The sequence below is a fragment of the Cotesia glomerata genome, linkage group LG10 (genome assembly GCF_020080835.1).
Source record: "Cotesia glomerata isolate CgM1 linkage group LG10, MPM_Cglom_v2.3, whole genome shotgun sequence".
In the NCBI taxonomy this organism is placed as follows: domain Eukaryota; kingdom Metazoa; phylum Arthropoda; class Insecta; order Hymenoptera; family Braconidae; genus Cotesia; species Cotesia glomerata.
Genome location: NC_058167.1, coordinates 10,397,437 through 10,415,834, shown reverse-complemented (window position 1 = coordinate 10,415,834; position 18,398 = coordinate 10,397,437). Strand labels below are relative to the sequence as shown.

The 18,398-nt window shown below is 27.8% G+C and overlaps 2 protein-coding genes across 2 annotated transcripts in view; one reads left to right on the top strand and one right to left on the bottom strand.

The window, feature by feature from the left end:
• The window catches only part of LOC123272985 (stress-activated protein kinase JNK), a 69,465-nt gene extending 58,988 nt beyond the window's left edge, over positions 1–10,477 (bottom strand). The window contains exon 1 of the mRNA XM_044740053.1: positions 10,018–10,477. The gene's annotated coding sequence lies outside the window, so the exon portion shown is untranslated. The remainder of the gene's footprint in view (positions 1–10,017) is intronic.
• An 89-nt stretch (positions 10,478–10,566) lies between these two features.
• LOC123272987 (GDP-fucose protein O-fucosyltransferase 1) lies at positions 10,567–17,288 on the top strand. Its single transcript, XM_044740057.1, has 5 exons — positions 10,567–10,733; positions 11,212–11,327; positions 14,317–14,440; positions 16,349–16,713; positions 16,795–17,288. Exons 1-5 carry the CDS (start codon positions 10,628–10,630, stop codon positions 17,233–17,235), a joined length of 1,152 nt encoding a protein of 383 aa, XP_044595992.1. The 5' UTR covers positions 10,567–10,627; the 3' UTR covers positions 17,236–17,288.
• Positions 17,289–18,398: the final 1,110 nt, after the last annotated feature.

Here is an 18,398-nt window from a genome sequence, read left to right as displayed (position 1 = left end):
GACATTACACTCATCGAGACCTTTCATTTGAGTACCCACATCAATTTTTCATATATTTATATATATTATATATAAATATATAAAATATATGCTTATATCTTCAAAAATGTCAATATTTAAGAAAGTACAGTGCAATTTAACAAAAGTCATTATTTAATAAAGCGAAATTTTTGTTTATTTATAATTCACAAGTCACGGTAGTCACATAGTGACTAATCATATTACTAGCTGCGATGGTAATAATTACCATCATGATTGTAGAATTTACAATCAACATGATTTTAGCTGTTAACATATAAGGTAAAAGCCCCAATATATGATCATGTACCAGTATATGATCATATATTGGGGCTTTTACCTTATTATGATTAAGTTTACCATCTTTAAGTTACCAGCCAGATGGTAATAATTATTATCCAGATGGTAAATGTAACTATCTGGATGGTTCAGTTAACAATTTGGATAGTTCTTGCAATCATTCATACTAAGAAGCCTGTTTTTACAATACTCGGATAGTTGTATTTACCATTAAATTCTCTCCGTGTACTTTTTGTATTCAATTTTTAATCATACAAATTTTTTTTATACTAAAACGTTGTGTGCACTTTTAATTTTTTGTAATATCAACATATTTAAATATACAGACATTAAATAAATTAAATATCAATCAGACAAATATTTTCAAAAACTTTAAATGTCTTTTTTTTAAATGAAAATTAAGTTAATCGACATCTAAGAATTTTTATAAATTTTTTTATTAAAAAAATAAGAAAAAAAAATTTCATCTTTAAAAAATTTGAAAAACTACACGTGCAATTTTTAAAAAATATTTTTTAGTACTAATTAAATGATTTAAAAAAAATCAAAAAACTAAAAACGTCGGCTAACTTCTGTATCATTTTTTTTAAACTGTATTTTTAAAGTTAGTGAGGAAGATTTATCAAAAAATGACTGATAAGATCAGTCTTAAATTCTTACATATTTTTTTGACTATATTTTTTAATTATTAATCCAAGGTTTAATTAGTTCTATAAAAATTTTTCTTTTTTTAAACAATTTAAGGCTAAAATTTTAATAAAAATATTTTTCAGGATCTTGAAAAATTATTTGTAAAAAAAAAAGAATTCAAAGTTAAAGTTCAAAGTCACTAATATACAAATCTTCATTTTAATTTTAATAAATTAAAAAAGATTCTTAAAAAAAAAATTATTCTCAAACCACTTTGACTTTCTTAGTATGTAAATGTAATTCCTGAATAACAAAAAATTAATTTAAAAATTTTTTTTTCATTCCTAAAACAAGAAAATGCATACTGATAGAAGGATTTAATTCTATTTAATAAGATTTAGTAACAGATACTAAATGATTTAGTAACAAACCTTTCATTACCAAATATTTAATAATAGGTACTAAATCATTTATTAAAGCTCATTTAGTTCCACCTAATAAATATTTAGTAGTATTAAACAAATGATTTATTGGTACTCAATAAATCGTTTATTGGTATTAAAGAAATTAATTTTGCACACCTCATAGCGCGAAGCGCGTGAGGTTGTGCTTTATACTCGACTCGTCAAGGTCAAGCAATTTTGTGATCTTCAAATGTCTCTATCACAACCATATTACACTTATAAAAAAATATAAGTAGATGTACACCGAGAAAACACTTAAATTAAACCATTTTTTACTTTCTAAAATCATTTCATGTAGCTATTTTGAAAACAAAAAAACGTTTTGAAAAAAATTTTACGTTGACGTCCAGATGTCACCCCATTTTGGATGTACCAACGATTACTCCCGAACAAGTTGATATTTCAAGACCGGACCTTTTTTATTAGTTCCCTAGTAGAAATAATCGAGTTTTCACTGGATATAAACCAGTAGCTGGCCAGTGATATCGAGTAAAAACTTGAAATCGCGCCACCTACAACTAAGTCATAAACATTAGTTACACCGACAGTGTATCTTTACTAGTGTGTGTATGTTTGTTTATTTTTTTTGTTAACCTGTACGCATCATTATTGTAATTATTATTATTAAAAAACAGTATAAATCAATCAAAATTAGTGTTTATTAACGTGTAAATAATTTCCAGTATATATTTCAAAATGGATACAGTGAAAAAAAATGACACAATATATAAATTGCGACTGTGGGCATTAAAAACAAATCTCCAATTCAAAATAATTATTTTCTTATTCTATTGTTAGATTTATTATTAGTCTATCAGACTAATGATGTTATCTATTTTATAATGTACACATAAATGAAACTTTTTTATATCATATCGTTTATTAAACATTATTTTGAATTTATTTGACAATTTTAATAACGCCTAATAACCTCAGAATTCGAAACTGACAGTTTCACTAAAGCCGCCATAATGTTTTGTTAGATCTCTAGTGAAACTGGCCAGTTACTAGACAGAAACTGGATATTACACTGGCCAGTTACTGGTTTAAGTCTAGTAAAACTGGCCAGTTACTGGCTAAAAACTTGATTTCATTTCTACTAGGGTTTAAGAATGCGATGAATTGGGTCCGTATTTCATATCAGTAGCCTAGTTTACGTATTTTTTTTTTTAAATTGAATTTTTATTAAAATTCACTACGATACAACCGTACAAAGACAAATGAATTTTTCTTATTTTTCACGTGAAAACTATGGCGCGACTTGATCAAGCTAGATTTTTTTAGACTGCGTGCGCATATGACAAGAAAAAAGGGCGCTGATATTAAAAAAAAAAAAAAATACTCTGTAAGAAATTACTTAATTATAATTTTTTTTTTTTTTTTAATCAATTACACAATTTATTTTTTCTTAAAAAATGAACGAGCGTTATGAGGCGTGCACTTTTGGATTTTCTAAACTTTTTTAACTAATTTTAGCGTGTAACCCAACTTTTCAACTTGAAATAAATAAAAATAATTAAAATAAATAATTTTAAGTAAAAATATAAGGTATTATAAAGAAAAGAATCTCATTAAATTATATTTTTTCGTTTGAGACATTTATAAAATTTAAAATTAAACAAGTTTTTAACACATTAATAATAGACAAATTGAAAAATGTAAATTAAACTCCACTGAGAAAAGACATAAATAGAAGATATTTATTGGGAGTATGTGTGTTTTTAAAGGTTTAATAAATCTCCCAGAATCGAACTGAATAAAATAATCTGAGTTAAGACATTAAATAGATTAAATATGAATCAGACAAATATTTTTAAAAACTTTAAATGTCTTTTTTTTAAATGAAAATTAAGTTAACCGACATGTAAAAATTTTTATAAATTTTTTTATTAAAAAAATTATTAGAAAAAAATAAGAAAAAAAAAATTTCATCTGTAAAAAATTTGAAAAATTACACGTGCAATTTTTAAAAAATATTTTTTAGTACTAATTAAATGATTTAAAAAAAATCAAAAAATTAAAAACGTCGGCTAACTTCTGTATCATTTATTTTTAAACTGTATTTTTAAAATTAGTGAGGAAGATTTATCAAAAATAACTGATAAGATCAGTCTTAAATTCTTACATAATTTTTTTAACTATATTTTTTAATTATTGATCCAAGTATTAATCTTAATCTGTTCTATAAAAATTTTTCTTTTTTTAAACAATTTAAAGCTAAAATAAAAATTAATTTAAAAAATTAAATTAATTATTATTTTTATAATAAAATTTAAATTTAAAAATAAAAATATTTTTTTGGGTCTAGAAAAATTATTATTTGTAAAAAAAAAAAAAGAATTTAACGTCAAAGTTCAAAATCACTGATATATAAATCTTCATTTTAATTTTAATAAATTAAAAAGGCTCTTCAAAAAAAATTATTCTAAATCCACTTTGACTTTCTTAGTATGTAAATATAATTCCTGAATAACAAAAAATTAATTAAAAATTTTTTTTTTTTATTCCTAAAACAAGAAAATGCAGGATTACTTTTTTCACCAACATTAGTATAAAAAAAGACAAGTTACAAGAATGATGTAAAAAGTAAACAAAATAAAATCAAAGTTGATTGAGGAAATTAGGTATAGATGTAGCATGATAACAAGCAATCAGAGTCTAACAAACCGTTAAAAAATTAAATTGTCAGACACATTTACTCGAGTTAGTAATGGAAGAACGAGTAGTAGCGTGATCGTGAGCTAAAGCCCTTGGGGTACGGAGGGACTTATTGTCAATTTGTAGCTTAGGTTTTGGACCATACAAACAAGGAGAACCGCAAGCCACGAGGGTCCGTACCTCTGCTCGTATACTCCCGTCGGGTGTTTCTGCTTTCGTCATCTCCAGCCTAGAGGCTGCGAGCTACGGAGCTAATGGTACTGTTCCAGAGAACAGAAACAGACAGAGCAACGGCCAGTCAATGACATTATTATTATTATTATTATTATTATGAGTTGTACATTATTGCACATTACTTGACTCTTACTCTGCGTACCCAAAAGTTGCTCAGAGGTACGCGCGTAATTTTCACATTAACTAATTTTCTGTCCTGCTCTGTGCTGGAATTGGACTAGGCAGAATAGGACACTGCCCTGGGATGCGATGCTATGTGGGAATACTGAATACTTGGTTCCCTGTATGTCCCTAGTGCAGGGCTCTCTGGCACTGTGCTATCTCTCCCTTAGTTCCAGAGCCAGAGCCAGAGTCAGTGTAGCCAGAAGAGGCACGAGGGGAAAGAAGAATTCAACCCAACCGAGTTGAGGGTGCACGATCAATACTCCGCCACGCCTCACGCCAACGAACCATCGTTGTAGGATATACCCTCTATACATACTCGTGGAACTTGACTTTTCTCTGAAAAATACCACTTGTATTACAACACTTTCTATTGAGATTCATTCCTTTGGTCAATGACATTGTCATTCAACCAACTATTTGTATTGTTACAATTATTAATTTTAGTTTTGTTTGTCGAGATCTTTCGAGAGTTGCGGTGGTAGAAATATTTTTTTAAAAAATTCTGGATATTGAAATTTAATATTTTTTCAATTAATAAATCTTATGAAATTTAGTAAAAAATATTTTCATTAAAAAAAAATAAAAGCTTATTAATTTTGCAATAATATTTTCACTTAAAATTAATACTTTTATAATTTAAATCATTTTTTTTGTTTGAATATTTGAAAAAATATAAGGCTTATCAATTACTGTACAGTATTTATAGATAATTAATTAAGTATGCTTATAAGAGCACTAATTTTTAATCCTTGTATAAAAAAAATGTAAATAATTGTAAATAACATGTGCGCTAACATGAAGTAAAACTATTTTTTTTTTTTTAATTAAAATTTAATAGATAACAAGATTTTTAATTAAAATTTTTAAATAATTATTGATTAATAAGTTTATAAAAAATTAACAAGGACTCAAAATCAATTTTTAATAATAGAGACACTGATTCAAAAAAAGAAATTTATGACTTTTTTTCGAGATATAAAAATTGTAAAAAATTAATTGATAATCCAAATTAATTTTAAAATTAATAATCTAATAAATTTTAAAAACTTTTTTAAATACTAGAGCTTTAATTATTTACAAAGAATCAAAAGCTCATTAATTTTTAAATAATTATAAATGTTTAAAATAGTAATGAATTGACAAAATTTTAAGTTCTGTTATTTTTTGCTTCAGGATATTGAAATTTAATATTTTTTTAATTAATAAATCTTATAAAATTTGATGAAAAATATTTTCATTAAAAAAAAATTAAAAGCTCATTTTGCAATAATATTTTACTTGAAATTTTTACTATTATAATTTAAATTATATTTTTTTTTAATTAAAATTTAATAAACAACAAGATTTTTAATTAAAAATTTTAAATATTTATTGATTGATAATTTTTAATAAGTTTATAAAAAATTAACAAGGACTTAAAATCAATTTAATAATAGAGACACTGATTGAAGATAATGAAGATCAAGTATCTGAGAAGTTTATGACTTTTTTTTTTGAGATATAAAAATTGTAAAAAATCAATTGATAATCCAAATTAATTTTAAAGTTAATAATCTAATAAATTAAAAAAAATCTTTAAATTTTAGAGCTTTAATTATTAAAAAAAAAAAAAAAAAAACAAAAGCTCATTAATTTTAAAATAATTATAAATGTTGAAAATAATAATGAATTGACAAAATTTGAACAAATTAAAAAAAATTCTTAAAATATTAAAACTTTAATTATTTACAAAAAATTAAAAGCTCATTAATTTTTAAATAATTATAATAATAACATAAATTTTTTACATATTTTCAGTTTTATTGGCTATCCAGTCTAAAACAACAATTTTTTTCTCTAATTTTTCGTAATGTTGTTAGCCTGTATTTCCCTCTAGACATAAATAATTTATCCTTAATTCATATCAAAATTTGTCATTAAAAATAAATTCGACTGAAAAAATAATTCGGACGACCCAGACCAGGTTAACAACATTACGAAAAATTTGAGAAAAAAAATTGTTGTATTAGACTGGATAGCCAATAAAACTGAAAATATCTAAAAAGTATTATAAACCAGTCTTTAGGAAAAATAAATGTTTAAAATAATAATGAATTGAAAAAATTCCAACAAGTTCTGTTTACAAAAGCTTGACACAGACCTCCAACAAAATAAATACAACCACCGATGAAAGACAATGACGACCAAATAAACAATAAATTTATGGTTTAGAATTATTTGCAGCATTACAGGATATTTGTGTGTTTGTCAAAGATCGAGATATGCAGATAGGAGGTTATTTAGGGTGGTATTAGTGCGGAGGGTATAGTATCTCCTGTGCAGATTGTGCGGGTGCACTCTAATGACATTGTGTTCACGTGGGAATGAAACGAATTGGTGAAGAGGAAAATAGATGGATCTGGATAGAGGGACTAGAATGAACATATAGAATTAAGAGAGAGAGTACCGAGATAATTTTCTTGTCTCTGGATGTGTATCTCTGGTGTGTCGCTCGAACGCGTGCGAAAACGACCAAGAGTCAATGTGAGTTGGTCGTAAATTGAGGTCGGAAATGTCGAGGGGGTTGGTTTTGATTAGGCGCAAGCGCAACTTTATGTCACGTTGGATGTGTGGAGGGCCGATAATATGAGTACATAGGTAGGCAGCTATCTGTATGTACATTGAGGTACTACATGTGGGTGTACTAAACTTTGGAGGATTTATTAGTAGTTGTAGAGTTGTGTATAATAGGACGTAACGGGTGAAAGAAGGGTGAAGAGACAGGGATAGAATTCTATTCGATTGGAACCGAGGAGGTGCGAGGGAGAAATGTTAACCACAGCCGATTGTCGCCAGCCTCAATAATAAACGTGGAAAATCCAATTGATTTCCACACGATTCTTCTTAAATAATTGCTTTTACTTTCGCATTAGCTGCGCACGACACACACCATTATCGTGCTATCGGATTTCCAGCTGCCCTGTGTGATTCTAGTAAAACGATACTCTTACTATACTAATTTTATCGATTTCATCCATCAAATTTAAACTTTTTACAGTGCAATATTACCTTGCGACCCTGCAAATATAAATGACAACCTTTTTTTTTAAATTAACTCATTATAAGTTCAACTGGGCGTTAAACTAATTATTATCGCAATTAAATTTCAAACTCATTCATTATGAAATCCAATACTGCACGCACGTGGTGACACGTGCAATAAATCGATACCGACTGAATTAATTAATGGATCTTGCTATGCTAAATTTTACAGATGAATCCTTTTAATTTCAGCGATTGTCATACACCATACACAGAAAAAAAAGTTTCTTGACTGGAGAACAAAATTCTTGGCTCAAGAAAATTTTCGGGTGCCTGAAGGAAGACCGAAGTTGTGTTGGTCGAAGTAAAAATTTTTCTTTAAATTCTATTCTTGGTGAGTCATTTTTTTTTAATTCAGATCATAAATACTTGATACAATAAATTTTTATATTTGATCAAGATTTTTAGATACTTTAGGGAAGCAGCGCCACCTACTTCAGCTGAGAAAAAAATTTTCTCACCTTGAGAAAATTTTTCTCTTGAATATTTGATACCCATTTTATATTATTTTAGCGTGCAATTATACATATTGAATGAAAAAAAATGATGAAATATTATTTGATCTTCCCATTTGACATGTTAATTAATAAAAATATTAATGAAAATTTACTTCTATCTTTATATTTAATTTTTTGGAGCAAGAAAGAAATTTTCTCATGACAAGAAAATTTACTTCTATCAAGAACTAAATTTTTTGGAGCAAGAGGCTGAATTTTCTCAAAACAAGATTTTCTTGACTTAAATAAATTTTCTTGGATCAAGATACGTATTTCTTGAAGCAAGAGAATTAATTTTGTTGGAATAAGTGAAATTTCTTGTCAAAAAAAATTTTTTTTTCGCCCAAGAAAATAATTAAGAAGAAAAATATTTTTCTGGCTCAAGTGAGCCTTTTTTCTGTGCCCAGAAAGAAAAAGTTCTTGACTGGAGAGTAAAATTCTTGGCTTAAGAAAATTTTCGAGTGCCTTAAGGAAGACCGAAGTTGTGTTGGTCGAAGTAAAAATTTTTCTTTAAATTCTATTCTTGGTGAGTCATTTTTTCTTAATTCAGATCATAAATACTTGATACAATAAATTTTTATATTTGATCAAGATTTTTAGATACTTTAGGGAAGCAACGCCACTTACTTCAGCTGAGAAAAAAGTTTTCTCACCTTGAGAAAATTTTTCTCTTGAATATTTGATACCCATTTTATATTATTCGAGCGTGCAATTATACATATTGAATGAAAAAAAAATGATGAAATATTATTTGATCTTCCCATTTGACATGTTAATTAATAAAAATATTAATGAAAATTTACTTCTATCTTTATATTTAATTTTTTGGAGCAAGAGAGAAATTTTCTCAAGACAAGAAAATTTACTTCTATCAAGAACTAAATTTTTTGGAGCAAGAGGCTAAATTTTCTCAAAACAACAAGATTTTCTTGACTTAAATAAATTTTAAGTATTTCTTAAAGCAAGAGAATTGATTTTGTTGGAATAAGTGAAATTTCTTAAAAAAAAAATTTTTCGTCGCCCAAAAAAATAAGTACACTGATAGAAGGATTTGTTTATAGTTAAAAAGATTTGTTAATATTTAACAAATCATTTATTTGAAGCCATTTGTTAGTCCTTAACAAATATTTCTTAGTATTTAAAAAGATTTATTAATATTTAATAAATGAATATCAGATTTATTAAATACAAACAAATCATTTTAAATACTAAGAAATATTTATTTAATATTAAAAAATGGTCTCTAATAAATGATTTGTTAGCTATTAACAAATATTATTTAATACAAATAAATCCTTCTATCAGTGTAGGAAGAAAATATTTTCTTGGGTCGTGAACCTTTTTTTCTGTGTGACACCGAGTATGTAATCGAGCAATTACCGGTGTACCATGACAGTGTTTTACCAACAAACACAAATAAAATAAAAATTCATGTTAAAGCACACTTGCTATCGTTACATATCTTCTTTAAAAATTCACGAGCAGACTGTCCACGAGTCGAATATCAGCGAATAGAAGGCAGGTTAACAAAAGCCGGTCGGGAGTTAGCCAGTAAACAAATATCTACTAGATTTTTTTTTGTAATAAATCTAACGTAAATCCGGGAAATGTCAACAAGAAGAAATAAATGAATTAGTAAATGGAGTAATTCGTTTTTAATTTCAGAATGGTAAGTTAACCTGTCACAGATCGATGCGTCGTCTACGTAGCTCCCTCTTTTTTTTTTCTCAATCCTCTTTTTTACATTACCGAGCTACGGGTTAGTTATTTATAAAAATAAATAAACAACTAGTTATTTGATGAGTTAATTCCTCTGATATTATTAACATAAATTTTTTGCCATGCTCATTTTATGCCTGTACATCAGTTAATAATTAATTGGAATTGTCAATTATTATTGACGTGATAAGTATGTACCTGCTGAAGTAGAAAATGTTTTATTATATAATTAAAATAAAAAAAAAACTCACCTCGTTGACGTTTTGTGGATCCTCTTAGTATTGACTACCAATTAATTGTAATCTTGGGTGGTTATTATTTTTTAACCGAAATAGTACTTATTAAAGTACATGTAACATATAATAGCATGTATATAAATATATTTATATATATAGATATATATGAAGTATGTACATTACATATAGATGTGTATGTGTATATATTATTAATTTTATTATATGTTCTTCACAATCTAAAACCTCAACACTGACAACAAGCCGGCAATAATAGTACTAATTAAAAAAATGTATATATATAAATAAATAATTAAACTCAGTCACTATAAAACATGCTGGTAGTAAGTAACTTTAAAGAAATAACCGCACTCGCTCAAATTCACTTGCACCAACACTCAATGACGTCATTACACGGCCGGACAGCGAAACTAGCAACATGGATTCCCGTCGCGGCACGAGCACGACGACGACAGCGCGAACCGGCTTCATACGGACTGTAAAATTTTAACCGCGCGCTCTACCGGTAAACAATTCAATTACAATTGTTTTGATTTTGTATTTTTGTTTACGCGTAACTAGCCTAACAATTATTTATCTCTAGTTTACTTTGTTATTTAAATTAACAATGAGTTTAGTATTATTATTATTTACTATTTTAGGATCAGTTTCTAATATTTATTGCAGTATTGATGTTGATACTAATGGATACATTGCGTACTGTCCTTGCATGGGTAATTCTTATTATTTATTATTTTTAATTTACAATTTTTTTTTATTATTGATATTAAAATTAGCTTGAAAATTAAGTTAGCCGACACTCAACAATTTTTTATTAATTACAAATTATAACTGAAAAACTATTTTTAAAAAATTCCACGTATAATTTTTTTAATTTTCTACATGTGAAAATTTTTGTTTTAATTTTTTAAAAATCATAAAATAAATTATAAAAATTTTCAAATGTCGGCTTATTTAATTTTCATAAATTAGCCGACACCTAAAAATTAAAAAAATGTTTTTATTAAAAAGTTTATTACTAAAAAAAAAAATTCATTTGTAATAAATTTGAAAAACTATAAGTGCAATTTTAAAAAAATATTTTTTAGTTCTAATTTAATTAATTAAGCAAAATTAAATAATGAAAAATGTCGGCTAACTTTATATGATATTTTTATTAATTAATTTTTGCATAAAAAATTATTTTGACAGGTCGGTTTGGAAACCAAGCTGATCATTTTCTGGGAGCCTTAGGTTTTGCCAAAGCAATTAACCGGACATTAATTTTACCACCATGGGTCGAGTATCGCACCGGAGAAATAGGATCCGTGAGTAAACAATAATATTTAAAAATTATTAAAATTAATTTAGCGGACATTTCGCGTGCCTAATGCCAAAAGGGCGGATAAAAATTATACGTCCTTTTGGCTTTACAAAACCAAAAGGGCGTATAATTTTTTTTTTTGGTGCCAATCGTTTTGTAAACATGTTCTAAGCCTAAAAATGAAAAAAAATTTTCCAAAGCCAAAAGGGCGTATGTCTCAAGTTATACATCCTTTTGGCTTTAGAACACTGAAAATTTAGTGATCTAAAGCCAAAAGAGCGTATAATTTTTAACTTCCCGTTAAGAAAATTAAAAATTTTCTAAAAGCGGGAAGTTATTGGTTTTACCCTGTTTTTTGAAAATAGAGTTTTCATTAGATCTATATTCAGCTATACTCAGCTCAAAAATTTTTTTTTTTTGCCCTCTGGGCGGAAAGTGGCAACTTTGGTCTCACTGCGCTAAACAAAGTTGCCGCTTTCCTCCTTCCTCGGACAAAAAAATATTATACAGCCCTTGGGAAGTAAAAAAGAAAACCTCAGATCACATGTTTGTTGACCTCGGCTTCGCCTCGGCCAACAATTACATGTGATCTGAGGCTTTTCTTATTTTCCTTCCCAAGGGGTGTAATATACTATAATGATTAGTTAATAATTTCTTACTTATAATAAGATGTTTTTCATTCTATATATACATATTATGGATTTTAACTACAATTTTATGCAACGAATAAGAAGGAAATTTATAAAAAATATAAAATTTTAGTACACGAAAAAATTTTTAATTCATATGCTTTTTTAATCATTGGAGTGTCCAAAATGATGAAAATTTAAATTTACTACTATCGAAAATGTTGACTTTTTCAAAATTATTTTTTTCACAAACTTTCTCCGGACAATTTTGAAGACTGTTGTTCGAAATTATGAAAAATCCTGATTTTTTTTTATACGCCCTTTTGGCTTTAGTACGTCAAAAATTTTTAACTTCCCGCTAAGGAAATTGAAAATTTTCAAAAATCGGGAAGTTATTGTTTTCACTCCGTTTTGCAAAAATCGAGTTCTCATCAGATCTTGACGTTTTGAGGTCCTAGGAAGCTTCCCTGATTGTTTTCGCGATGATGTCCGTATGTCTGTATGTCTGTATGTGTGTGTGTGTATGTATATGCGACCCTCTTATAACTTTTGAACGGCTTGACCGATTTAGTCGCGGTTGGTGCCATTTGAAAGGGCTTGACCAAACTTAGATTTTGAATACTATTTGAACCGATTCGAACCAGTAGATTTTGAGAAATATCAAAAAAACTAAAAAAAAAATTTTTTTTAAATGAGGTTTTTTTGGAATTACTTTTAAAAGGCTTTATCGATCAATTCCAAAAACTAATCAGCTCTTAAAATTAAAGAACCACGTCGATCACAGCAAGCCCGGTCAAAATCAGTTGATTCGTTCGTGAGTTATCGTTGTCGAAAGAAAACCAAAAAAAGTGTTTTTTCAGAATTACTCCAAAATTCCTGGCTTGATCGATTAAAACTTGAAAATTTTTCATGGAGCTCAAAATCTCATCATTCAAAAGTTATTACCGTTTGAAAATTCAAAAAATTGTGTTTTATTAAACTTCTATTAGAGTTTTGAGCTCGAAGAGCTCAAATTGACACAAAAAAAATATTTTTGAGCTCGAAGAGCACAAAAACGTAATGTATAGTTTTGAGCGCTTAAGAACAAAATGAGCGGGAAGTTCCAGGGATGGTCTTTAGGGTCAACCGTCATCCTAATGTTTTTTCTGCAGATCTTTACGTTTCGAGCGATTCTAAAAAGAATGGCAAAAAAAAATTTTTTTATACGCCCTTTTGGCATTGAACCCTATCTAACTGCTGTAATATGCCCTTTTGGCATTAGGCACGCGATTTGATAATTTTTAGAATTTTTTTAACAAGGAAATTATGGTAAAAAAGAATTGATATTTAGAAATTAAAAAAAATAAAAAATGCAATTTCTTATAAATAATTTTTTGGAACAAATTTATTTGTTTAAAAAATAGTCATGTTAACTTCAAAGACTGCTAACTTCAATGCCATTCAAAAATTATAACATTAAAGTTAGCAGTCACTTGATAATTTTTTAATTTTATTTAATAAACAAATTTTCTTTTGAAAAATTATTTTTAAAAAATTGCATTTATAATTTTTTTTAATTTTTACATATATTTTTTTCTCATTCTTTTTGCCACAATTTATTAAAAAAAAAAAATTCTAAAAATGATTAAATATCTGCTAAATTAATTATCATTTAAAAATTTAGATGCTTTTATATTCACAATTTATAAAACTAAAGTTAGCCGGCATTTATAATTTTTTTTTATTTAATAAATTGGATCAAAAAAATATTTATTAAAAAATTGCAGTTAAAGTTTTACAGTGAATTTTTTTAATTATTTTTTTATATCAAAATTTTCAATCAAAATAATTGTAAAAATTTTTAAATGTCGGTTTACTTAATTTTCATTCACAATTTTTGCATCTTTCATAAAACTATATGACTTAAATAAGAATGTTAATACTATTTATATTTCTGACACTATATAAGTACAATTTTCCGAAATGAATCTTAGCGAAATCTATTTAATGTAGCCAGCTAAGAAAAATTAATATTATTTATTATAAATATGTTAAAATTTTTTTTATTGTATTTTTTATTCTGTATGAACATTTTATGTAACTTTTGTTTGTGATAAAATAAAAATAAACTTTTCAAAAAAAATTAAACAATGATACTGAAATCACCTGACATCTGATGACTTTTAAGATTTTTTTCGACGAATAAATTTCTATAAAAAAAAATTTTATTTGTAGATGTGTCAAAAAATTATTGTTGTAATTTTTTTTTAATAGAAATTTATTTTTTCTAAAGATAGATTTATGCTAATTTCAGTTTCATGAGTAAACAATTGTTGATAATTGATAATTTAATTGTTAAATTACAAATTTAAATTTTTATTACAGAAACAAGTGCCTTTTGATACGTACTTTAATGTCACAGAAGTGAAAAAGTGTCATAAAGTAATGTTGATGGAAGAATTCATGACTGAACTGGCGCCGATTATTTGGCCGTTGTCTGAAAGGATATGTAAGTTGATAATAAATGATATTAAAATTAACCAACAATTTTTGATTTTTTTTTATTAATTAAATTAGAACAAAAAAAAATATTTTTACAAAATTGCATGCATAATTTTTAAAACTTTCTACATGTGAAATTTTTTCACTGAATATTTTTTTTAATTTTTTCAACAAAAAAAATTCAAAAAATTTTTAGATGTCAATTAACTTTATTGTCATTGGTAATAATATTTTTATAATCAAGTAATTACTATAAAAAAAAATATTTTAAAAAATTCGCACTTGGAATTTTTTAAAGTTTCTGCATATGGTATTTTTTTGCTAAATTTTTGTCATAATATTTTAATTGTTATAAAAATTTTTAGATTTCTGTTGAATTCAATATCAATAATACCAAAATTAGTCTACTTTTTCAATTTTTTTTTTATTATTTTTCATTTATTAAATTAAAACTAATAAATAAATAAATAAAAAATATTTTTAAAAAATTGCAATTGTAGTTTTTCAAGTTTTTTACAACTGAAATTTTTTTTTTATTTTTCTGTAATGATTTTTTCAACAAAAAAAAGTTCTAAAAATTTTTAAATGTTGTCTAGCTTAATTTTCATTCAATATAATAATTATATATGACTCAATAGATCGGTAATTTTAATTAATAAAGAGGATAAACAAAGATGGTTACTATTATAAGCCAAAGTACCCGATCCAATTCTTGAAGAATGACTAATTTTTCATTATTATTCCTTCACCATAATATTTTATCGGTATTAGGTCTCATATCATCAGAGAAAATCCAGGTGAAAATACAACAATTAAAATTTTATTTAGGCAATTTTTGTTTGAGAATGTGTAAAGATATAATTTTTTTACTTAGTGTAACTTTTTTTCGGTAAATGAAAAAATAATTCGGACAACCCAGACCAGGATTCGAACCTGGATCTTTTGGTTACGCGAAGGAATAATAATGAAAAATTAGTCATTCTTCAAGAATCGGATCAAGAACCTCGGCTTATAATAATAACTATCTTTGTTTATCCTCTTTATTAATAATAATAACAATTATAATTATAACAATATAATAAATAATTAGATAGAGATAAAGATATTTATTTTGCCTTGTACAACAGTAAAAACTGTTTTTTACAATTTTTCATCACAGTTTCTTAAAATTAAGTCTGCATCTTAATAAATATTTGAAGCTCTGGTTCTAGCACCACATTTACTTAAATATTTAATTTCGTCTTATTGTTACTAGCTTAAATAATTTAGAAATTTTTGGAACATTTTTAATTAAATCAAAATACATTAAAGACTCTACAAACTAACTTTTATGGCACTTGTTGGCTAAAATTAAAGGAATTTACTGTAGCCTCTATGAGGCAATTATGAATAACAAATATACTGCACTGGGTATCTACTTCTTTGGCTGCCATCTAATCACCTTCGCTCTGGACTTGTTGGGCTGCTGTATCACGGTCTTCAAGCAAGGGGTCACTCCCTTCTCTTGTGAGTTTTAGAAATTTACCAACGAGTTGGCAAATTTCTTGTACTGGTTCACCTCTTAGTGTCTGCAGTAACAACCAGTCAAAATCTGCTCCTGGTTTTCTACCAACCCAATCCAAGACAAAGCTTCTCACCTCTGCCTTGACACTGTTCAGTAATGTTCTGCATCTGAAGATGTGCTCTAAGGTCTCGTCTTCACCTTGGCATAAACGACATAGCCAATCCCTGTAGCCCTTCTTTCCTGCCTTTTCTATGTTGCCGCATCTGATTCTGCACCAGGCTAGTTTCATCCAACTTGGTGATTTTCTGTCTATCCAATACGGTTCAGTTTCCATACTGGTCTTGAGAAATATAATAAATAATTATTTAATCAACATACATTGATTAACTTGCTAATTTATTTTCAATAAAGCTTTTTGTTACTCATCTCGTGGTAACTCGGAATCATGCAACGCAAAGGAAGGAAATCCTTTCGGACCATTCTGGGACAACTTTAACGTCGACTTCGTCGGTTCTGAATTTTACGGACCATTCCACTACGACGTTCACCACACAGACATCGCCAATCAGTGGCGGAAAAAATACCCCGCGGTATCCTGGCCAGTTTTAGCATTCACAGGAGCTCCAGCTAGCTTTCCCGTTCAATTGGAGAATAAAAGCCTCCAGAAGTGCGTCGTATGGAATGACGAGATGCTCAATAAAGCTAAAAAGTTTATCAAAGGATCTTTACCTCCTGGCGCCTTTGTAGGAATTCACTTGCGCAATGGAATCGATTGGGTAACTTTAAACTTCCAATTGTTTAATTTAATTTAATTATTCTATCGCAATATTTATTAATTTATTTTCAAACTAATCCAGGTACGAGCTTGTGAATTCATATCGAGCTCTCCGAATCTCTTCGCAGCAGCCCAGTGCCTTGGTTATCGCAACGAGCGTGGCAAAGCCACTGATTCTATGTGCCTTCCGTCATTAGAAGTAATTCTCAAGCACCTGAAACGAGTGATCAGAAACGGAAAGGACATAAAAAGCGTCTTTGTCGCCTCGGACAGCAATTACATGATCGAAGACTTGACCAACAATCTCTCGAGAATGAATATCAGCGTACACAGACAGCCCGAGCCAGCTTCTCCTCATATAGACCTCGCGATCCTAGGTCGCTCAAATTACTTCATCGGGAACTGTATTTCTTCCTTTACGGCTTTTGTTGCTCGTGAACGTGAGGTCAAAGGATATCCAACATTTTTCTGGGGCTTTCCTCCTGAACGACCTGCTACAACTACTCCACGCACAGAGTTGTAATTTAATTTCTTCCATAACATTTTTTAAGACATTAAAGTTAGCAGTCACTTGACCATTTTTTTTGTATTTTATTTAAGGGGTTAGGTGGGTTTCAGAGGTTCAAAAAAAGGGTATTTTTACTATTTTTAACTTTCCGCTAAGAAAATCGAAGATTTTCAAAAATCGGGAAGTTATTGGTTTTACCCCGTTTTTCGAAAATCGAGTTTTCATCAGATCTCGACGTTTTGAGGTCCTAAGAAGCTTCCCTGACTACTCCCGCGAGGTTGTCACTATGCCTGTATGTGTGTGTGTGTGTGTGTGTGTGTGTGTGTGTGAAAGTATGTGAACCGCTTATAACACACCGTGACAACCTCGCGGGGATAGTCAGGGAAGCTTCCTGTGATCTTCAAACGTCGAGATCTGATGAAAACTCGATTTTTGCAAAACGGGGTGAAAACAATAACTTCCCGATTTTTGAAAATTTTCAATTTCCTTAGCGGGAAGTTAAAAATCAGGATTTTTCATAATTTCGAACAACAGTCTTCAAAATTATCCGGATAAAGTTTGTGAAAAAAATAATTTTGAAAAGGTCAACATTTTCGATAGTAGTAAATTTAAATTTTCATCATTTTGGACACTCCAATGATTAAAGAAGTCTATGAATTAAAAATTTTCGCGTAAGGTAAAAGCCCCAATAGATGTTCATGTACCAGTATATGATCACTCCATGTATTTGTATACCTATATTTGTGAATATAGATATACAAATACGTGGAGTGATCATATACTGGTACGTGATCATCTATTGGGGCTTTTACCTTACTAAAATTTTATATTTTTTATAAATTTCCTTCTTATTCGTTGCATAAAATTGTAGTTAAAATCCATAATATGTATATATAGAATGAAAAACATCTTATTATAAGTAAGAAATTATTAACTAATCGTTAAAAAATTTTTTGAGCTGAGTATAGCTGAATATAGATCTAATGAAAACTCTATTTTCAAAAAACAGGGTAAAACCAATAACTTCCCGCTTTTAGAAAATTTTTAATTTTCTTAACGGGAAGTTAAAAATTATACGCTCTTTTGGCTTTAGATCACTAAACTTTCAGTGTTCTTAAGCCAAAAGGATGTATAACTTGAGACATACGCCCTTTTGGCTTTGGAAAATTTTTTTTCAT